General features: G+C 39.0%; 1 protein-coding gene across 3 annotated transcripts in view; it reads right to left on the minus strand.

Annotated features, from left to right (window-relative positions):
- chd1 (chromodomain helicase DNA binding protein 1) overlaps nt 1-24,122 on the minus strand; it is a 196,167-nt gene that overhangs the window by 16,037 nt on the left and 156,008 nt on the right. For 2 of the 3 annotated variants that reach the window (XM_060836961.1, XM_060836952.1), the window contains exons 23-31: nt 23,727-23,894; nt 18,616-18,773; nt 16,558-16,599; nt 16,296-16,423; nt 13,669-13,807; nt 8,450-8,600; nt 6,461-6,580; nt 3,641-3,775; nt 2,971-3,228 (exon numbers count right to left, since the gene is read on the minus strand). In XM_060836961.1, coding sequence (XP_060692944.1) covers nt 2,971-3,228; nt 3,641-3,775; nt 6,461-6,580; nt 8,450-8,600; nt 13,669-13,807; nt 16,296-16,423; nt 16,558-16,599; nt 18,616-18,773; nt 23,727-23,894 — 1,299 coding nt within the window. The remainder of the gene's footprint in view (nt 1-2,970; nt 3,229-3,640; nt 3,776-6,460; nt 6,581-8,449; nt 8,601-13,668; nt 13,808-16,295; nt 16,424-16,557; nt 16,600-18,615; nt 18,774-23,726; nt 23,895-24,122) is intronic. The other variant, XM_060836967.1, reaches the window with a different exon arrangement.

A 24,122-nucleotide genomic window follows, 5' to 3' on the forward strand; every position in this document is an offset into this window, starting at 1 on the left:
ATTGTAATTTTCCTACCCTTTTCTTGAATCATTCCATGTTTTACAAATATATCCAATTCATTTTCAGATTGAACATAGAACATAGAACAATACAGCACAGAACAGGCCCTTCGGCCCACGATGTTGTGCCGAACATCTATCCTAGATTAAGCACCCATCCATGTACCTATCCAATTGCCGCCTAAAGGTCACCAATGATTCTGACTCTACCACTCCCACGGGCAGCGCATTCCATGCCCCCACCACTCTCTGGGTAAAGAACCCACCCCTGACATCTCCCCTATACTTCCACCCTTCACCTTAAATTTATGTCCCCTTGTAACACTCTGTTGTACCCGGGGAAAAAGTTTCTGACTGTCTACTCTACCTATTCCTCTGATCATCTTATAAACCTCTATCAAGTCACCCCTCATCCTTCGCCGTTCCAACGAGAAAAGGCCGAGAACCCTCAACCTATCCTCGTACGACCTATTCTCCATTCCAGTCAACATCCTGGTAAATCTTCTCTGCACCCTCTCCAAAGCTTCCACATCTTTCCTAAAGTGAGGCGACCAGAACTGCACACAGTACTCCAAATGTGGCCTAACCAAAGTCCTGTACAGCTGCAACATCACTTCACGACTCTTGAATTCAATCCCTCTAGATTGGTCTAGATTTTGAATTTTGCAAAGTGATGCTGCTCATCAATGACAAAGAAAGCCGACCACCGAGGTTTAAGGCCTCGCATGTGGAATTCCTCTTTCCACATATTAATTTGAAAATGGTGCCATATCAAGCAATTCTCCCCACATCCAGCAACAATGATCTCTTCAAACAGAATAAGCCAACAATCACACAGAAGTGTTGTTATAAGTAGGAAGCCAAGCTAAAACACTAATTATCCTTCACTCCCATTTAGACTCTAACTGACCCATTGTCAAAGCTGTTGGAAAAATGAGCTCTTTTCTCTCCTTACAGATGCTGCCAGACCTGCTGAGATTTTCTCTTTTGGTTTCAGATTCTAGCATCCACAGTAATTTGCTTTTAACAGTGAATAGAAGTGAATTACAATAAAAGCTAAATATCTAATAAGCTTTTAATGTCAAAATGGAAAACACTGATGTCACACAAATAGAAATTTTTTTTTCAGATCTAGACAGGTTCTTCAACAAAACTAGGAATTATTTCACTGTTAAATTCAAATACATACTACTAACATGATTTTTTTTGGGCGGGGGGGTTTAAACAGCAATATTACAACTAAAAGGAGAAATTCAGAGATTCCTAATTTACTGTAGTCTACAGGGACTTCAGTAGTATAGCATGAAGACATGTTTAAAAAAAAAACTGATAGCAACTTCTGGTTTCCATGTTTAACTGTGGATGTGTAAAGCCCATATTCCATCAGCTTCAGAGTAATGACAGCAAATGCTGACAGCTTTGCTGTCTTTTCTTTTTAAAAAGCGACAGAATGTAACCCATTATAATTTTGGCATCACTACACATTTGCAATAAAGGGTTTCGTAATGTAAGGTCATCCTTCTTCTCTGTCCCTTTAATTGTGATTGAATATTTTAATTTTTTCATCTGAATTAAAGCAAAGTGCTGTACAGCATGATTCTTCCTCTTGCTTGTTTAATATTATAGATAATTTGCCTGTATATTTCTCTGTAAATTATTACATGGTTCTCCTAACCTACAAGTTTTGATCAATTCATGAATTGCCAGCAATTGATGCAACACCATTACTTGCAGTTAATTTGCAGCTTTCACTTTATCCAATCACCTCACTACTACTGTTTGATCTGTGACTACACCAACAAGTTATACATGGGCTAAGGCCCTTTTCAGCTCAGTTAAGAGGTGCAAGTCCAGTCCTAAACCATAAGCTTTAATTTTAATGATATTCAAATTCAATGTAACCTGAATTAGACGGTGATCTTTATTTGCAGGAATTTTCCGATCTTTTGGTTGCTTACTCTCATTTCTTCGCACCTTGAACCACCTTTTGTTGACATTTGATAATCTGATTAAGAAAATGGCTCTGGGGATGCATTCATAAATTGCTCCCTATTTTCATCACAAACCCCTGTCTTTTTTCAGTATATTTTAGGATGGTTAAAATCCATCTGTTGTAAACTTGTACAAATCTTTCAGCAGACTGTAATGTACAGTACTCAAAATAAAATTAACAGGTTCCTTTTTATTTCTGAACTCAGTCAAGATGGAATTTAAATCAGCAATAGTACCAAACTTGGTTTGCTTTTCTTCAGCTGTAGTTGTGCCTTAAATTATTAAATCTTTCCTTCTTCATCTTTACCAAAAATGTTATTTAAATTCTGGTCTTACCTCAACTGAAGCCTAATTTCCAAAACTGCATTATCATGTTACTCCATTCTAAATTAGTGCCTCCAGTTCTTCAACTTTTATTTTTAATTTCTTTTGTATTTGCAAGTAAACATATCAATTGCTGACCTTTGATACATTCACTTCTTTTTTGCTTCAGTATCTTCTTATACCCTTGAACTTCCCATGATGCTGCTTTGTCATTTCACTGCACTTACTTCTACTATATCCCTCCAATTCACCCCCAATATTTGTATCCCATCCCCAATTCATGCTACGTGTTGCTCAGCTGGATAAAATAATTTGGGTATTGTCAAATTCTACAGATATTTCAAACTCTGCTTGCCATTTGGTAAAATATCTACAATTATAGATATTTTTAATCAATTTGTATATGTTGCTATGACAAACCTCAAACAGATGGGACTTGATCCCTGATCATCTGGCTATACTGTACTGTATTTGCATCATCAAATTTGGAGCATTTGAAGGTGCAACATTGGTATGCAATTCAACATAGCACATGTCAGATTATTTTCTTCTAGAAGTAAATAAAAATTTATTGGAATTTATTATTTGATTCCTAACACTTACAACAAACTTCTGCAAATATGCATAACAATCATATTATTAAACATAATTTACCTTTTCTTCTTTTACTTCTTTATCTTTATAAATAAGTTCTTTATCCTCTTTGTCTTTCATATCTTTTTTGATATCTTTTTCTTTTGTTTCTTTCTTTTCCTCCTTTTCTTTTTTGTCTTTTCTCGTTTCTTTTGGTTCTTTTTTGATTTCTTTCTCTTCAACTTCTTTCTTAGTTACCATTTCTTGGTCTAACTTCTCTTCATTTTCTTTTTCTGACCTCAATTTCTTTTTTGCAGACTTTGTTCCTGCAGCATCATCCTACCAAGAAAGCAAACACAGTTAATCAAAAATGCTGCTGCCCGTATCCTATCCGACATCATGCCCCTATTACTTAATACCTCTGTACTTGGTATGCTAGAGTGACTTCTAGTCTTCAAAATGCCTCTTATTTTTAGAGCCTTTCCCATCTCCATCAGCTCAGCATGAACAAGACAAGGTTACAAATTGCAAATTGACTGAGTAATTGAGAGAAAGATTGAATAGATGGTAAGGATTCAGATTCTCTGATGACAATAAAACAGAATAACTTTGGTCTTGCTGATGTTTATACAGAAGGTTCAGATTTATCACTGTTGATGTTGAACAGGACAATGATGGAGCGAGCGGCATAAAGTCAAGTAAAAATTTCCAGTTTAAGTAAAAATAAATTATACAACAGAGCAATCCTTACCTTGATCTCTCCTTCTTCATCTGAACTTTTGCCTGAAGGTGATGGTGCTGATGAATCACTTTGAACTTCTTCTACTTTCACAATTTTTACATTTTTACTCCTTTTATTCCTTGGCTTCCTTTTTTTTGAATTAGCCTTTTTAAAATAAATCACAAAGCCAAATTTAATAATTTGAGTTAATAAAAAATACTCAATATAAGCAAATTTAATGAAGGGATCAATACTGTTCTGTCACAATAATCAAATAAGCTCATTGCCTTTCTTTTCATCACATGATGGTCCATGACTTTTCAAAATCGCATTATAACTTTGTGAATCCTGTAACTAAATCACCTTGAATGCATTCTACAGCTGCTCACAAGTAACAAATCACTCCACTGATAACACATGAAGTTCATATCTTGAAGCTGGCAAAATCTACACTAAGGCACATAATTGTTTTGCAAATGAAGAAAGAATTGGAATTATTGCTATATTTCATAAATATTACCTGAAATGTGGTTTGGCATAAAAAAGGATGTCACTAATGATTAGGCCATAACACATTGTATGAAACTAAATATTTATAGAGACAAAGGGTGAGAGGTTAAAACATTTCAGAACCTTTAAATGGAAATTAGAACAGGTTAAAATAAGTGACTGAATGTTCAGTTTAACAAGAGACAAGGAAGGGACATATCAAAATAGCTAAGTTGCTTGCATCATTAATTCTATTGCCAAACTGTGCTTTTACTTGGAGTGAAAGGTGCACGATTTAGGCTTTGTTAACTGTAATTCAGGATGAAACTATTTATTATCAATGGTTCCATGAAATGGTGCCCTGATCACATTTATTGTGCTATGATGGATGTGAATCAATCGCTTTTGCCAAATATGATGGGAGAAATCCTGGATACCAAAGCTAAAGGGACAAAACAGAACTCTCCAAAAGAGTGCAAGATACCATAGTACAGATTCACAAAAGAAAGGGTAAGAAATGAAACTGAAGAAAGAAGTCAGATTGAAAGTCAGAAGTCAGCCTGCATCCGAGCTGCTCTGCAGAGTTATGGCATTGAGATGTACAATCCATCCTCTGGTTAAGTATCACTTTATTACTTAATTAAATATCTTAATTTGTTACACGAACAACTGTTTGCCAACTTTGTCTTCTTCAAGTAATTTGCGGAATGCTAAAAAAAGGCAGGCAATCAGATTAGGTGAAAGTGAGGACAGCAGACGCTGGAGATCAGAGTCGAAAAGTATGACGCTGTAAAAGCAGAGCGAATCAGGCAGCATCCGAGGAGCAAGAGAGTCAATGTTTTGGAATAAGTCCTTCATCGGGAGAGGCTTATGCCCAAAACATCAACTCTCCTGCCCCTTAGATGCTGCCTGACCTGCCCTGCTTTTCCAGTGCCACACTTTTCGAATCAGACAAGCTGACTTGCCCAACTGAGGTTGGCTGGTTGCTCCCATCTCCCCATCATGTATCAAAGGTCCAGTCAGTCAAAGCTTCCATTACAGGCAGAGAGGAGTCTGGGCTGAGATGTAAAATTTGCAGCCCAATGACATTGTTGGCATCACATGTTGGTTTTTACTGAAATTGAGGAGGGATAAGGGCTGCCTCCTGGTAGATGTAAAAATTTGGCAGGAGGCTGTTCTGTAGCCACTAAAATTCAGAAAGAGCTCCTGGAGATTAGGAACAGTGCCTCTCTGGCACCTTGACAGGAATACTCATGCTCCACATCAATCCTTCTTTCCTTCTTCAGACTGAAATCTATGATACAACCAGGAGGATTAGAAACTGACTTAAAATCATATGTTCACTCTCCAACAAATGAATCATGAAATAACAAATAGGACTTATAAAGTTGCTCTTTCATTGTCAAAATGTTGGAGTTCTCTAATTAGTACTGGGCTAATGGTAGGCTACTTGGTAGTGTGGATGAGCAGAGGGATCTTGGTGTCCATGTACACAGATCTCTGAAAGTTGCCACCCAGGTAAATAGTGCTGTGAAGAAGGCATATGGTGTACTGGGCTTTATTGATAGAGGAATTGAGTTCCGGAGTCCTGAGGTCATGTTGCAGTTGCATAAGACTCTGGTGCAGCCGCATTTGGAGTATTGTCTGCAGTTTTGGTCGCCATACTATAAGAAGGATGTGGAGGCACTGGAACTGGTGCAAAGGAGGTTTACCAGGATGTTGCCTGGTATGGTAGGAAGATCGTATGAGGGAAGGCTGAGACACTTGGGGCTGTTTTCATTGGAGAAAAGAAGGTTTGGGGTGACTTGATAGAGGTGGACAAGATGATTAGGGGTTTAGATAGGGTTGAGAACCTTTTTCCACGTATGGAGTCAGATATTACGAGTGGGCATAGCTTTAAATTAAGGGGTGGTAGGTATAGGACAGATGTTAGGGGTAGATTCTTTACTCAGCGAGTCGTGAGTTCATGGAATGTCCTACCAGTAACAGTGGTGGACTCTCCCTCTTTGTGGGCATTTAACCGGGCATTGGATAGACATATAGATGATAGTGGGCTAGTGTAGGTTAGATGGGCTTGGATCGCGCAACATCGAGGGCCAAAGGGCCTGTACTGCGCAGTATTTTTCTATGTTCTATTTAATATCATTGCTGGATCACAAATTCTGTGATAGCTCAAAGAGGCAGCTTACCAGCATCACCAATTCAGGCCAACTAGGGATGGACAATAAATACAGTCTTGTTAATATCACTCATACCCCAAGAAAATAAAGACCTTCGTTAGAAATCACATCGTCAACGGCTTCCAAAATTATGTACAAATCATGCAAGTGGAAACAAGAATCACTTCAATATATCATGTACCTCAGCAAGCCTTTGCGCCTCCTTTCTGGCCAGGTCTTTACTAAGTAATTTGATGAGGTAGTCAGCTCTGGTCTGCAATTGTTTGGCCTGAGGCTTCTTATCTGGGTCATCAGGTAAAATCTTAATAAAGACAATGTCTACAATTAGCAAAAACAAAAGAACCTGAAACATGCTTCTAACCAAAAATACCCAGGAAACTAAGAAAAAAATGCATCTGTGTTTCTGCAACTGAGAAAAATTGAGATTATTTTTAACACACCTAGTTATCTCCAAACATGCTTTCTAGTTTTAAATCAACTGAGCTTACTGCAAGATTTCGCTTTCTGTCAGCCATCTGACAAAAACAGTACAAAACATCTTTACATTTAAAATGAACAACAGAAGCAGCATTAATTTTCCAAGATGATGTATGTTTGTAGGAGACAGCCCACTACCATGTTCGAGGGCAATAGGGATGGGTAATATGGGTTAGACTAACCAGTGACATGCTCATCCTAAAAACAAAACTGATTTAAGCAGCTGTTTCAGCCAGAAATATATTTATTTATTCTGTAGGGTGATTTTAACAGCGATAAGTGAAACCACAGCAAAGAGTCATCAGCAGTGCAACTTGACTAGAAACTACAAATGCAAAATTTGGGAGAGGTGATGGCCCAGTGGTACTATTGCGAGATTATTGATCTAAAAACCCAGGTAATGTTCTGTCCACCTGAGTTTGAACCCTGCCATGGTAGATGGTGAAATTTGATTTCAATAAAAATCTAGAATTCAGAATAAATGACAAGCATGAAATCATCATTGCTGTCTATTGAAAAACCCACCTGGATCACCAACGTACTTTAGGGAAGGAAACGGTCACCCTTACTTGATCTGGCCAACATGCAACTCCAGACCGAAAGTAATACAATTGAGTTTTAACTGCCCTCTGGCCAATTAGGGATGGGCAACAAAATGCTGGGTTTGCCAGTTGCACCCATATGCTGTGACTGAATTTAAAAAGTCAGCTTTCTGCAAACTATACTGGAACAAGTTTATTTAGTAGATGGAAACAGGTGTGCTCAAATAAATAATCCAAAGATGTGCAAGTTAGGTGAATTGGCCAAGCTAAATTGCCAATGGTCTTCAGGAATGTGCAGGTTAGGTGCATTAGTGAGGGGAAATGTAGAGCAATAAAACAGGGGAATGGGTATGGATGGGATACTCTTTGGAGGGTCAATGTGGACCTGTTAGGCCAAATAGCCTGTTTCCACACTGCAGGGATTCTATGATGATTCTATAATAGATATGTGATTTATTTTTTGAAGAGAGACATGCTGTCTCACATATACAGTTAACCAAACTGATTAAAGTTTGATAGCTGGATTTTTTTTTTAAAAAGCTGGACATTTTCAGTGTTCAGATAGTGCAATCTGTTTCACAAAAACTAATAATTGTACCAGTACATTATATATCTGCATAAGTGGTTCTTTGGTTCATGCTTATATTATTGGGTCAGTTTGGCTGTCATGCCTGAACAAAGATGTACCACTCCAAACCACTGGCAGTGAAAATGACAGCTTCATTTTTATAAAAGATTTTCATTGTGTTATTAGCTGTGGTGTCAATTTTGTCTTCATTTCATTTATGGCAGTTTTATGGTGATGCACCTTTGTGCTGGGACCTTTGACTCCCCCACTCCTCAAAGACAAAGCAGCAACTTGTATCATGTTTGGAGTAAAGTAACAACACATTAAAAAGAATTTTTTAATAACTGACACCACTCATTCCATTAAAAGATTTGGCCATACACAAGTTTGCAAAGGACATGAGGGCCCAGGCTAAGATATCTTACACCTTCACTTCAGCGTCATAGTTGTACCACAGGATCAATGTTTAATAAACATAAATTTAACTTCTGACAACCATTTTGGCTTGGTAACTATGAATAATTTTGACCTTTTGCATAATAATTTTGTTGCAAACTATTAATTGAAATGATAAATTTTTCACCTTGTGTGTTAAACTGAGATCAGGATCCATCTTAATCATTTCCCAGCTACCATAGCCATATTCATAGATGCCTATTAAAAGATTGGAGTCATCTTCCTTGTTCCAATCCACATCAAAGTGAGCTGCTTTAGTATGACATGGGATAGTGTACCTTTGGAAAGAAGAAAAATAAATACATGGAACTACAGTTCAACAACATATTTGCTTCTACTGTCTGGCACCACTCGCCATTATCTTTTGGTTAAATGGTTACTGAGTGATGGATAGGTTCTCTTTGAAAAAAAGAGCAATATGTGTTTGATCTACATTTTACTATTATTTTCAAAAAAAGCAGAAACAACGACTTATTGCGTATGGGACTCGTGATCAGGGACATTAGAAAACTAAACTGTATCATATTAAGAAAATCCAAAATTGAGTATAATTTTATTAATTCTTTTCCCCCATTTGTTCTCAGGATAGGGGCTGTTGACAGGCTGCAGGCAATGTCCATCTTTAGCCAGATAGTACACTTGGTCTTTAAACCAATGCAGCCTGTATGGTCAAGGTCATCCTCAAATGCTGTTACACTGTGAAATTGAGGATTGTGACAATGAAGGAATAGCAAATTATACAAGTCAGGGTGGACACAGAGATGGTAGTGCTCCTTTCTTCTCAGTAGCAGAGATCATGTGAGAGCCAATACTTGGAGGCTATATTTAATAGCTATCTCTTGGTTCTACAAACTTAGAAATTAGAAGGAGTAGGCTACTCAGTCCCTTGGCATCCTCCATCATTCACTAAGATCGTGGATTTGTCTGATTATTCCATATTCCTATTTAACTCAGTAATGATTCACCTTCTTGCTTATTATAAATCTATCTACTCTGCTTTAAAAAATATTCAAGGATTGATTCTCATCTGTCTTAAATGGTGACCCCTTATTTTTAAATGATGATTCCCCCCAAGTGCAACATTTTCCCACCATATGAAGTGGCCTTTGCTCATGCACGCTGTTCAGGCCCCTTAGGATCTTAAATATGTCAAACAAGCTGCCTCTTAAGTTCTGAACTCCTGTGGATCTGAGACTAACCTGTCCACTTTTTCCTCATTAGACAACTTGCCCATCCCAGGTATTAATCTTGCAAATGTCTGTAAATTGCTCCCACTGCAGTTATATCCTTCCATAAATAAGGGGACCAATACTCTGCACAGTACTCCAGATGTGGTCTAGACAATGCCTTGTAAGACTGAAGCATAACCTTCTTATTTAAGCAAAATTTTCCTTCGTAACAAACATTAACATCCTATTAGCTTTCCTAATTACTTGCCAAACCTGCATAGTAATCTTGTGCAATTCATGTACTGGAACACCCAGCTCCCTTTACATCTCAGAGCTCTCACCATTCAATTTTGTATTTTTACACATTATACTGCATTTACCAGATCTCTGTGCCTTCAGTTAACCAATCCACATTCCTTTCTGGCCTCAAGCCTCCTTCACAACTTATCTTACTATTTATTGCTGGATCATCAGCATATTTAGCAACCATATCTTCAGTCCCTTCATCCAAGCTATTGACATGAATTATAAAAAGTTGAACCCAGCAGTGATCCCTATGGCAAACCACTCATTATATTTTGCTAAATCAGAAAAAGATCCATTTTATGCCTACTCTCTTGTTTGCTGTTAGCTTGCCAATTGTCTGTCCATGCCAATAAGTGACACTCTACACTATGAGATTTCCAAACAATCTGTGTCATGGAGCCTTATAAAATGCCTTCTGGAAATCTAAGTACAGTAAATCCACTGGTTCCCTTTATCCACAGCACATGCTACTTCCTCAAAGGACTCCAATAAATTGGTTACACGTGATTTTCCTCTCACAAAGTTCGTTTACCTTGATTATCTCAAGCTCTTCAAAGTGTTGAATTGTTACAGCTTTCAACATCTTCCCTATCACAGACAGGCTAATGGATTGTAGCTCCTTGCATTCCACCTTCCTCCTTTTTGAATAATTGTTAATCTAATTAAGCTTCAACCCTTTCACCCTCAGCAACAACCTTAAACCTCAATGAAGTGTCACTCCATTTCAACTTTCATGTTCCTTTTTCAGAGAAAACAAGGTATACTTGGTATACTTGGTATACCAGCCAACTTCCTTATCCACTTAATGCTAACTTCTTCAGTTAAGGGCTCTTCATAGGAAATTTATTTAAACTGTTAAGACAGCTCATTTACTTCTCAAAGTGTGCTCCTTAAACCCATGCATTTAATAGCTTTGCTGCATATCTTCCACAGTGACACTTTTGTTTCTGGGGCTCTTTTCTGATTAACTTGAAAAACATCCAGGGCTTCCTTTCTGTAGCCCTTTTGGAGGCTGCTCACCTGCATCGCTGCTCTCATAAGCTTTTTTTCTCTGAAAGACCTGTGTATATCTTTGAAAGAAACTTGCACCCTTGCTAACCTTCTAAATGGTTCTCTTTCCAAAAATAACCTGTTTCTGAGATGCAAACTATAAAGGTACAGCTGTAATTATGAATGATTTTAATATGCATATAAATTAAGCCAATCAAATCAGTAACAATGTCATAGAGGAAGAATTCCTCAGGTAAGTGCAGGATGGCTTTCTGAATCAATACGTTGATGAACAAACTAGAGAACAAGCCATCCTAGACTGGGTATTGTGTGAAGCGAAAGCAATAATTGGCAATCTAACTGTGAAAGGCCCTCTTGGGGAAAAGTGACCATAGTGTGATAGAGTTCTTCATTAAGATGGAGAGTGACCTAGCTGATTATAAGATTAGAGTCCTGAACCTAAATCAAGGAAATGCTGACTGTATGAATTGAGAGTTCATGATTAATTGCAGAATATCACTTAAGGGATGCATAAGGATAGGCAACAGAAAACATTTAATCAGTAAATGAAGAAACTGCAAGAATTTTCATTCTATGTGGTACAAAACAAACAGGAAAGGTGGCCTGACCATAGCTAACATGGGAAATTAAAGATGGTATTAGATCCAAGGAAGGGTGTACAAAATGGACAAAAAATATCACATACCCACAGATTCAAAGCAGCTTAGATTTCAGCAGAAGAGGACGAAAGAAATGATTAAGAGGAAAAAAAGTACGAGAGTAATCTTGAAGGAAACATACAAATGGGTTGTAAAAGCCTCTAAGGTGTGTGCAGATCAAAAGATGTTTTGTGAAAACGTACATTCCCTACAGCCAGAAGCAGGGAAAGAATAGAGATGGCAGGCCATTGCTCTCGATGATCTGTGCTTTGAACTGCACAAGGTCGGAGACAAATAACATCACAAAAACATTGGGGAATACAGATTCTCATCAGAGGGAGGAACTAGAGGCCATCAGTATAAGTAGGGAAATGTTGCTGAGGAAACTGATGGGATAAAAGGCTGATAGATGCCATAATCCAATGATTTACATCCCAGAGTACTTAAGGAAGGGGCGCCTCGAAACAGTGGATACATCGGTGATTGTATTTCAAAACTCTAGATTCTGGAACCATTCCTATAGATTAGAGAGTAGCTAATATAACTGCATTATATAAAAAAGGCAGAGATAAAAAGGAAACTATAGACAGGTTAGACGGATATCGTTAGTGGGGAAAATCCTAGTGTCCAATATAAAAAATTTACTAGTTGAGCACTTGGAAAACATTGACAGGAGCATTCAGAGTCAGCATAGATTTGTGAAAGGGAAATCATGCTCAACTAATCTACTGGAATTTTTTGAGGACCAATAGAATTGATAGGGGGAACATATTAGAGGTTAGCATTTAAAACTAAAGAAACAGGCCTTTTAGCCCAATAAATCCACACCGACCCACCGAAGCACAACCCATCCAGACCCATTCTTCGACATTTACCCCTTCACCTAACACTACGGGCAATTTATCATGGCCAATTCACCTAACCTGCACATTTTTGGACTGTGGGAGGAAACCAGAGCACCTGGAGGAAACCCACGCAGACACGGGGAGAATGTACAAACTACTACAGACAGTCATCTGAGGCGGGAATTGAACCCGGGTCTCTGGCATTGTGAGGCAGCAGTGCTTAACCACTGTGCCACCATGCCGCCCAATGATAGGGGGAACATACTAGAGGTTAGTATTTAAAATTAAAGAATATCTGATTCAAGAATATGCGATTGGGTGTCATGAGGGAACTAAATGTAATATCTCCAAGCTTTGGTTGACACAAAGCTGGGTGGGGACGGTGAGCTGTGAGGAGGATGCAGAGATGCTTCAGTGCAATTTGGATAAGTTGACAGAATGGACAACTAAATGACAGATAAAACGTGGATAAATGCGACGTTATCCACTCTGCTAGCAAAAACAGAAGGACAGATTATTACACGAATAACGATAGTTTGGGGAGGGGCAGGTGCAGCGAGACCTGGGTGTTCAGGTGCACAGGTCGATGAAGGTAAGTATGCAGCTGCAGCAGACAGTAAAGAAAGCAAATGGTATGTCACAGTTCAACTACAACAGCAGGAATGTCCTGGCGAGACTACAACTAGAGAACCTCCATACTTGATAAAGGATCTTCTGGCCATGGAGGGAGCACAAGAAAGGTTTACTAGAATGAAACAAATCACCCTGAAAGTTATACAAGGATCTGCTCACTTTAAAACTAGTTTCCAAATAACCTATCATGAAAACTTATCACATTAATTTTTTCAGATAACCAGAGAAGGAGAGTCCTACCGATGGAATTTTCTTTCTTGGAATGTATCTATTTTATGAATTCTGAAGCATCATCTAGGACGTCTGCACAAGGATTGGTACTAGCTTAACCCTTAAACTAATCCACAAGTCCACATTAGATACTCCTGCATTCATGCCCTTGAAGTCACCATTATTTAAATTTAACATACTAACTGTGGATCAACTCTTCCCTCACTCAAACTGAATGCAAGATTCAATCAATCAATTCGATCATTGAACTTACACCAATAGGACTGCTTGAAATCACTTCAGCTTAAAACATATAAACGAATCATGTAAGAGACAATTTTGTAATGAAGTCCACTTAGCTTAAGGTATTACTAATTAAATAGCACAGCTGAGCAGATCACTGAATATCATGTGGAATTTTCTTTCTGTAAAATGTAATTTCTGAGATACATAACTATCGCTTCAGAATGTGAAACACTGAGTGACAGCAGTAATAATAATTCAGCATAGCATTTAATTAATACAATAACTTACTTCTTCCTGTCCTCTGGGTCTGGTGGAATGGATTTGTGCAAAGGTGCCAGTTCCTCTTCATGAGCAATGACTAGCTTAGCGTTCACCTGAACACCCGAGATTCGGAATGTTGGCCCCTTTACTTTCCCACGCCTTGCAGCTGTTTCAAATACAATATTCAGATACTTTTATTACTGATATAGAACGCATTTCAAAAACTCTTTTTCAAGACCAAACATCATATTCGGGTTCAGTTACATTAAAGGAACTGATTTTCAAGTTGTGACCAAAAAGATAGATGAGAACAGAGCAGTAGATGTTGCCTACATGTAAAGTCTTTGACAAGGTTCAGCACAGTAGACTGGCTAGAGAAATTAGATCATAGGGGATTCAGACAGAGCTTACCAAGTAATTTCAAAATTAGCTTGAAAGTAGGAGAGGGGGTACTGGTGGAGGGTTGTTTTTCAGACTGGAGGCCTGTGACCAGCAGTGTTCCACAAGGATCAGCGCTGAGTCCAGTGTTGTTTGTCCCTTATATAAACAATTTGGATGAGAATTTAGCAGACAAAGTTAGTAAGTTCTGTGGATGACACCGAAATTGGTGGTATAGTAGACTGACAGAAGGGTTATCTAAGATTTCAAAGGGAACTTGATCAATTGAGCCAATGGGCTGAGGAGTGGCAGATGGAGTTCAAGTTACATAAATGCAAGGTATTGCATTTTCCTAAGACGAACAAAGCCAGGAGTTTTATAGTTGATGGTAGGGCCCTGGGTAGATCGCTGTCAAACAGAGACACCTAGAGGTTTGAGTACTTAGTTCCTTGGAAGTTGCATCACAGGTAGACTGGTGATTAAGACAGCATTTAGCATGCTTGCCTTCATTGCTCAGACCATTGAGTATGTGAACTGGGATGATGTGTGGCGGTTGTCTAGGACTCTGGTGAGGCCATCTTTGGAGTTCTTTACTGTGTACAGTTCTGGCAGCCTTGCTGTAGGAAGGAAATTGGAGAAGATTCAGAAAAGATTTGCAAGAATGCTGCCAGGACTGGATGATTTGAGTTACAGGGAGTGGCCGGATAGACCGGGACTTACTTCACTGGAGTGCAGCAGGTTGAGGGGTGACCTTATAGAGGTTTATAAAATCATGAGAGACATAAATAAGATGAATAGCAAAGGTCTTTTTCCTACGGTGGGGGAGTTCAAAACTAGGGGGCATATTTTTAAGGTGAGAGAAAAATTTAAAAGGAACCGGAGGGTAGCCTTTTCACACGGTAGATGGTTCGTTTGTAGAATGAACTGCCAGAAGAAGTGGTAGATGCTATAGCAGTTACATTTAAAAGATATTTGGACAAGTACATGAATAGGAAAGGTTTAGAGGAATATGGGCCAAATGCAGGCAGGGATTTGGTCAAATAGGATGAGTTGCACCAAAGGGTTTGTTTCCGTGCTGTATGACTCCATGATTGACCTTTTGCATGCTTGAAGAGCAGCAGCAGATCAGCAATAATACCAGAAAGCTGACTAACAGTGTAACAATACACATTCAATCCCGGAAATAACATTAAGAATCAGGTTCCATAAGTAACAAACATTTTAATTTTTGCCTTAGTTATTCTTGACCGGGCTGTCTCATGGATACGGGTGAGGTGAATAGAAACTAAATATGTCTTGTCTTTGCTTTAAGTTAAGAAACAACCCGAAGCGAAATGGTAATTGATGGGGTAAATAGCCTGCTACTGTTTTCTGCCTTATTCTTGAGATGCTACCATTTCTTGCTCATCCCTGGTTGTTTCAAAAGGTGGTGGACAGCTGTCATTTTCAAGGTGTCAACTTCTTAATTTAAATTATAATTCACACCAAAAGGTCAGACCAGTGAACATACTCAAGTAGTTTAAACTAAATTCGCTCAGCTTCTAGAAAATGCAGCATTTCCAGTTTCCACTTTTTGATAAAAATAATCTCCCAAGAACTTGTGTGGTAAGTTTTCAAAACAAGGAAAATTTGAACACAAAACTCAATGCTTGGTAAAAATTGGAAGCTGAAAGTACTATTTGGCCTTCAACCTATATGAAGTCAATATGATGATAAACATATATTTTAAGTGGAATGCATTAAAATAAAAGGCAGAATATAGAGCTCTATTTATGCATCACAATGAACAGCCTGCAAAACAGGCTGTTTACCATTAAAGGTTTTCCCTACAATACTTGTGTTTATCTTCTCCCTGGGCAGTTGTACCACAAGGTAAGGAAGAAAGGCATCCATTTTATAGTACCTTTCATAAAATTAGGATGGCCCAAAAAGTGTTCCACTGGCTTTAAATGTAGCCACTGTTGCAATGCAGGAAATTTGGCAGTTTTATTATGATGACCAGTTGGTCTGTTTTAGTGGCACCAGTTCATAGATGAATACTGGCCCAGTCACAGGGACTGACTACCTTGATCTTCTTCAAAATGGAGAGAATTTAATGTCAACCTGAACTGAAGTTGGTAGGGCTTCAATTTTGATGTCTAAGACATATGCCCATCACCTTCTGGGAGGTGAGAGGGCTACTCATTGACCTATAATATTTATAATTTGTTCAAGTTTAGTCCATCCTTCTACTGACATTGATAATTCTGAAATGTATTGTGAACTATAATGGATACCTGTTTTCTCCTGGCCGGTGGACTCTCGCAGAGCTTTGATACAGCCATTGTGCACCATCTCTCCTAACCGCCTGAGATCAACCTCTGACTTATCTACCAGTTCAGCATCGCGTGCAATTGCTTCTAACCTGAAATGAAAGATCCATCAGGTTACAATGCATTTTTCTAATTATAGTTTTGTAACTGATAAAAGTAATGGAAAAAAACAAATTCAGGATAAGTTGCTCCACTTGTACACAAACTGCATTTGCATGAAGCATACCTTTCCAGAGGTCCGCCAAACTTCTTGTAGCTCTTGATAAATCTAATAAACACAAAATAGCATTGACACATTCAGCCAGATCATATACAACTTCGAATGGGCATAATCACGTATTTCTCACTATTTTCAGATGTGGTTAACTGTGTAGCTTCAACCCTACACTAATTTCAAACTCAAGTCAACTGGAGTTTAATTTTTATTTGGCCAAAAAACACTGAAGTTTAGAATGTATGCATTAAAGTAAAATGGGAATGTTAGCCAAAACAGGGGAAATTAGACAGAGTATTAGATCCACATACAAGGCATAGAAATTGGCCAAAAAGAAACAATATACCTGAGGAGTAGGAACAGTCTAGAATTCCGCAAAGCAGGACAAAGGGATTGATTAAAAAAGAGAAAATAGAGTATGAGAGTAAGCCTTCAGAGAAAATTAAAACTGACAGTAAAACTTTTTATCAACATGTGAAGGGAAAATATTGAAGACCACGAGGATTTATCACGGGTAAAAAAAATTGGCTGACCAATCAACCACGTATTTTAGCTCTACCTTGATAAATTAGGACATAAATAACATACGAGAAATGTTGGGGAACACAGGGTTTAACGAGGTGGTAGTACTGAAGGAAATCAGTAATACAAGAAAAAATGACCCTAAAAATAGCAGATACATTGCTGGCCATCTTCTAAGATTCTACGGACTGTAGAACAGTTCTACAAATTACAGGGGAATGAATGTAACCCCTCTATTTAAGAAAGTAGGCAATGATAATTGACACTTACACACCAGTCACCCTGATGCTGATATTGGGGAAAATACGAGAGTTCATTACAAAAGAATAATAACTAAGCATTTGGAAAACAGCAGCAGAGCGGACACAGTTAACATGGATTTACAAAAGGAAAAACATGCTTCCTGAAATCACTCAGGGAATATATGGGAATTCTTCAGGAATGTAACTAATACAATTGAAGAAGGGAAGCCAGTGAATGTAGTTTACTTGGAATTTCAGATTGATGTGTACAAAGTTCCATGTAAGAGATTAATGTCTAAAACTGAAACAGATGGCTGGCAGATAGGAAACCAAGAGTTGGAATAAATGGATCTTTATCCAAATGGTAGGCAGTGGATAGTGGGATGCTGCAAAAAAATCAGGGGTTGGATCGCAGCTATTCACAATGTCTGTTAATGATTTGGATGAGTGAATTAAATGCAATATCTCCAAATTTGAACATGCCACAAAGGGTATAAGAGGGTGCGAAGGTAAGCAGTGAGGGGAATGCAGAAATGCTTCAGTGTTATTTGGACAAGCTAAATGAACAAATTAATGGCAGATGCAGTGTAATGTGGACAAATATAGTATCAAAATCAGAAAGGCAGATCTTCTGAATGGCTATAAATTGAGAGAGGGGAATGCGAGAGAAGACCCAGATGCCCTTGCACACTAGTTGCCAAGGATAAGCATACAGTGAACAGGTGATCTAGAAGGCAAATGGTATGTTGTGCTTCAAATAAGAGCAGGGATGCCTTGTAGCAATTATACAGGATCTTGGCGAGACCATACCTGAAATATTACGTGCAGTTTTGGTCTCCCTATCTGAGGGCAAATACTCTTGCTGTAGGGGAAGTGCAATGAAGGTTTACCAGACTTGATGTATGAGGAGAAATTAAATCATGTGGGAATTTTTGCTGGAGTTTAGTAGAATAAGTGGGGATCTCATAAAAACCTGTAAAATTCTAAGAGCACTACATAGGGTAAATGGAGAAAGCAGGGAAGTCCAGACTCAGAAGTCAGTCTAACGATGCAGGATAAACCATTTAGGACCAAGATGAGGAGGAATTTCTTCACCCAGAATGATGAACCTGTGAAAATTGTTACCATAGAAAGCAGTTGAAGCTGAAACATTACACGATTTGGAGAAGGATAGAGAAAGTACATATTTCCACTAAACTTGAAACTAATATTTAACAAAATAAGCTTTAAAGAGGAGATAAAAGCAATTAGCGTAATATAATGAAAAAGAATGAGTTCCATTAAATTTGTACCATTTAGAACATACCTTCGAATTTCAGCATCACTAAAACCTTTAATATTTTCACGCGGAATTGTTCGCGGTCTCCCACGTTTTTTCGGACGTTTCCCTTCAGAAACGGAGTCACTATCTGATTCTGAAGAACGTCTTCTTCTTCGCCTCCCTTCACTGCCATTAAAGCTAATCTAAAGCATAGAGTGAAACATGAGCAAAACACTAATCTGACATTCCGTCTCGCCACAGGCAAAGCACTTTATTAGGAGCTGAATAAACTACAAACTATATTACTGAAATCAGTTAAGAAACTCAAACTACATTCTTCACCCACTCCAATTCCTCACCGATGGATCAGTAAGCTTCAGGAAGGAGAAATTACATCGAGTGAGACAGCCCGAGTACGTATTTTGGGGAATTTGGGGGCAGCGTGGGAATTCAGTGCAGAGGGGTAGAGGTGCTTTTTGCTTTTTATTTTGGCCCATAGCTTGTAAGGGTTTTGTCTTGGGGAAACAGGATAAATTGCAGGTCAGGATCAGGGACTCAGCACAAAAGAGTGGCATCACAGATAAACTAGAAGTTCACTGGTAGGTAATAGCATCTAATTTGACAATTATAGGTTGCTTTCAGATTCATAGTAAATAAGGGAAATACTTACAGGCTAGCAAGTAAAAGAGTAAAAAGTGAGGTCTGCAGATGCTGGAGATCAGAGCTGAAAATGTGTTGCTGGTTAAAGCACAGCAGGTTAGGCAGCATCCAAGGAACAGGAAATTCGACGTTTTGGGCCAGAGCCCTTCATCAGCCCTTCCTGATGAAGGGCTCTGGCCCGAAACGTCGAATTTCCTGTTCCTTGGATGCTGCCTAACCTGCTGTGCTTTAACCAGCAACACATTTTTAGCAAGTAAAAGACCAGTACGAAATTTTTACAAATCAAAATAAGAACTAAGTTATTAAAATAGAGTTGCCAGGCAGGTAATGTATTATGACGGTATGATGTGGGAACTGGTGGACCCTAGTGTTGTTCAACAGTGAAAAACTTAGTTGCTTGACTAACTCCGGCTCAGAATTGGTAAGCTGGAGCCTGAGTTTTGAATGTTATGATACATCAGGGAAAAGGAGAGTTACAGAAGGCAAAGTTAAAAATCACAACACCAGGTTACAGGCCAACAAGTTTATTTGGAAGCACTAGCTTTTGGCACGCAGCTTCTTCGTTAGGTCACGCTCCTTATATAAACTACATCAAATTCAGGTGATCAGGGACAAGAGGATATAATGATGAGCGAGGCAGGTGGAGGGATCCAGGAGATAGTGCTGAAGGAGTCTCAACCCTTGAACTTGTCTAACAGGATGGAGATTCTTGCTCCTTGAGCAGATGAAAGTGGAGACTGTAGTGAAGTTGAGCAAACGAACCAAAGTACTGTGGCACAGGGAACCATTCAAGAGAAATGTAGTTGTAATCAGAGAAGGACAGACATTGATCTGTATGGCCAGGATCAAGAGTCCTGAAGGCTGTGTTGCCTGCCGAGTGCCCAGGTTCAGGATCTCTCATCTAGGTTGCAGAGGAAATTGGAATGAGGGGAAAAGGTGCAGCTCTCAATGTCCACGTAGGCACCAATGATATAGGTAGAAAAGGGAAAGAGGTTCTACTGAGGGAATATGAGCAACTAGGGGCTATATTAAAAATCAGACCCAAAAAGGTAATAATCTCTGGATTACAACCTAAGCCATGAGTAAATTGGTACAGGATCAACAAGCTTAAAGTAGTAAACACATGGCTCAAAGATTGGTCTGGGAGAAATTTATTGGACCTTGGCAGCAGGACCGAGGAAGGAGGGAGCTGTTCCAAAGCGATGTGCTCCACTCGAGTCACACTGGGACAAGAGTCCTGGTGAATGTGATAACTAGGATTTGACTGGGCTTTACACAAAATAGTGAGTGGGGATAGAGGAGAAGGGGGAGGTGGGTTCAGCTGAGTAAAATTGGAAGCTAAAGCTGGGGAGGGGGCTTAGAAAAGGTTATTAAGGTTTTCAGAACCAGTAACACGACAGAGGTTATGGCAACTTTCAGGAATCTAATATTAGACACAGCAGATGAAGAGACACCATTGAGAAGGAGACAGTCAATACAGTCCCAAGGGTGTTGCAATTAAATGCGTGCAGTATAAGACACAAGGTACGTGAGCCCGTAATTCAGACGGAAATCGGCAGCTATGAGATTGTAGGCATCGATGCAAGGGGATGGGGCTCGGAAGAATTATGCATGGATCCCATTGAAAGGATAGGCAGGTGGTAGGGGGAAGGGAGGGTGCAGGGTTGCCTTATTTGTAAGACATGAAATAAAACTAAGTTGATAGCAAGAATAATGAAAGGTTAGGATAGAGTGGACATGGAGAAGATGTTTCCAGGAGGCTAGGGCAGACTAGGGTATACAGTCTCAGGGTGAAGGGAAGATCCTTTTGAACTGAGATGAGGAGGAATTTCTTCAGCCAAAATGTGGTTAATCTGTGGAACTCATTTGACATTGAAAGCTGTGGAAGCCAAGTCACTGCGTTTATTTAAGACACATTGATAGGTTCTTCATTAGTAAAGGGGATCTACACCACAGAGGGAGAAGGCAGGAGAACAGGGTTGAGAAACATATCAGCCATGATCAACTTGTGGAATGTACTTGATATGTCAAATGGCCAAATTCTGCTCTTATATCTTATAATTCTGAAAACAGGCTACTATTCAACTTTTCATGTAAGTCAAATGGAACATTATGAAGAATTTGACATTGCCAGTTGTTGCATTCCTAGCAGCAAGATCAGAGTGAAAGAAAATGCAAACTGTAGTACATCCTTCAGGTGAGATTGATCAGCCAGAAGTGATGGTCCCACATGGGTGTGAATGTATAGACAGGCAGAGGGATCCTGAAAGGAAAATTTGGAGAGTCTGTAAGAAAATTAAAAAGCTGGACCTCAAGATCAGTAATCTCACGATTATTTCCAGTGCCACATACTAATGAGTTTAAAAATGAGAGGACCAATCATTTGAATGCATGGCTGGAGAATGTGTGTTAGAGGAAGGGAGCCATATGTCTGAGGCACAGGCGCCAGTTCTGGATGAGTACAACCTAGATAAGGAGAAAAGGTTATACCTTAACCGGACTGGGACTGATAGCCATACAGCTAAATGTGCTAGTGCAGTCGGGGTTAGTTTAAACCAGCTTGCTAGGGGATGGCAGCTTGAGGGGTAACCCAAATGGGGGCCGGAGCTGGAAGCAGAAAAACTGAGAGAGAGATTAGAAGAGAAGAGACACAAAGCTGAGCATGCCTTGAATGCGGAATTATGCCAAAAAGATAAAGTTAAGGGCAGTCTACCTGAATGCACGCAGCATTCACCATAAGGTTAATGATCAATAGATACAAATAAAGATACATAGGTATGACCTAACTGCCATTACAGAAGCATGGGTGCATGGTGATTGGAACTGGGTTTGAACATTCAAGCACACTTAACATTTAGGAAGAACAAACAAAAATGAACAGGAAGTGAAATTATGCAGAAGTCATGATCAATAAATTATTCAAGGATTGATCTCCGAGCAGGAAGACAATGTGTGAAATCTGTTTGGGTACAGGTAAGAAACACAAAGGGACAGAGACATTAGATGAAGTGACCAAGAGTCCTCCAAATAGCAATGCAGTGTGGGGAAAGGCAGAAGTCAGGAGGTGAGAGAAGCTTGCAGTATGTAAAACACAGTAATCATGTGGACCAAATATAATCTTTCCAAATTTGTAGATGATACAAAGCTGAGCAGTCATGTGTGTGGATGAATATGTAAAATATTTTCAGGAGGATCTGGACAGGCATAGTGATTGGGAAGAACTTTGCAGATGGAATGTAATGTGGAAAAAAATAAGATTATCCACTTTGATAGGAAGAACAGACATGCAAAGAATTTTTTAAACACTGAGTTTAAAGTGCAGAGAGACTTGGGTGCCCTGATCAATAAATTGCTGAAGGTTAATTTGGACATTCAGCAAACTATTAGGAAGGAAGATTAATGGCATGTTATATTTTGTTACAAGAGGCTGAGAGTTCAGGAGTAGTGAAGTTTTGCTTCAATTGTATAAAAGCTTGGTTAAACTATACCTAGAGTATTATGTGAAATTATGGCTTCCTCAACTCAGGAAAGATACTATTGCCACAGAGGAAGTGCAATGAAGGTTCACCAGACTTGCTCCCAGGATGGCAGAACTGTTCTATGAAGAGACATTGGGCAAATTGGATCTATATTCTCTAAACTTCAGAAGAATAAGAAGCGATGTCATTGAAAATTTAATAATACTTAAAGGGATAGACAGGGTAAATGAGGAGTCTAGAACCAGGAAGTACAATTGAAAAATAAGAGGGATACCATTTAGAACTCAGGAGGAATTTTTGCCCCCCTCGAAAGGTGGTGAAACTTGAGAACTCTTTATCCCATAGGATTCCGGAAGCTCAGTCTTTGACTAACTTTAAAGTCAATGTTGATAGACTTTTGATTAGAAATGGCATAAATGATTTGATAAACAGAATGCCTTGTGCCTGTTTTTATGTTCTTACGTGTTACAATACAAATTTTAGCCAGGGGATGGCAGCAGTGCACTTTCACGGTACAGTTAAGTTTCAGCTTGCAGCGTTTAATGTAGTGAAAACCTTTCTGTTATAAACCAAAACAAAGTCCTAACACAGACCTGTACGAATACCCAATTTGATTCCATTCTGGAGGATCAGAATGTCCTATCTGCTGTCCTGCTGTCTCTACCTCCGTCACTTCTCACAGTGCAGTCTCCTCAACACATTGGAGATGAATTGCCGATTACCAGCCACCAATCATGACACCAGCCTATCAATTCTTTGCTACTTTTAATTTTCCAGCCCTTTCCAACTGTTCCAGTCAAGCTCAAGGAAAAGTTTCAAGTATACAATTATTGGTTACTTCTTTCTGGCTTTAACTCTGAATCTAACAATTGCAGATCTTAACAAGATAATGTGCACCAGAATCACAAAGTGGAAATCTCACAACTACTGCTGCCAGTTTCCCAGTCTTCCAGAGCTCTCTCCTCTTCCTGAGATTTCCCACACTTTGCCCTGAGCCCTTTGTACTTTAACATTTACCTGTTTGGCACAGTTACGCATTCGAGGAAGCAAGTAGATCTCTTCAAGTTCTTTCTGTCGTTCTTCCTCTTCCATTCTTCTCCGTTGTGCTTCTGGAATAATGTCATCCCAGTCCTTGATATTACGCTGAGGCTCAAGGTCATCGTCCATCGTGGAAAAGTTTGCCACCTAATGGGAAAGAGGAGGAAGTTCCAGGATGATTTTTACAGTATCACATGGAATAAATGTTGTTGGGCTTAATTTATAAACTGAAAACTAAACTAGAAAAAGAATGGTTAAAATTATGAATAAAATTCAGCAGTAAATTTTTTGCAATTAACCATCATCGTATGTAACAAGAGGCATACTTGAAGCTCAAACCTCTTTCAGCATTGGCAAATGTACCACTAAACTGAC

This window comes from Hemiscyllium ocellatum, chromosome 2 (assembly GCF_020745735.1).
Source record: "Hemiscyllium ocellatum isolate sHemOce1 chromosome 2, sHemOce1.pat.X.cur, whole genome shotgun sequence".
Lineage (NCBI taxonomy): Eukaryota > Metazoa > Chordata > Chondrichthyes > Orectolobiformes > Hemiscylliidae > Hemiscyllium > Hemiscyllium ocellatum.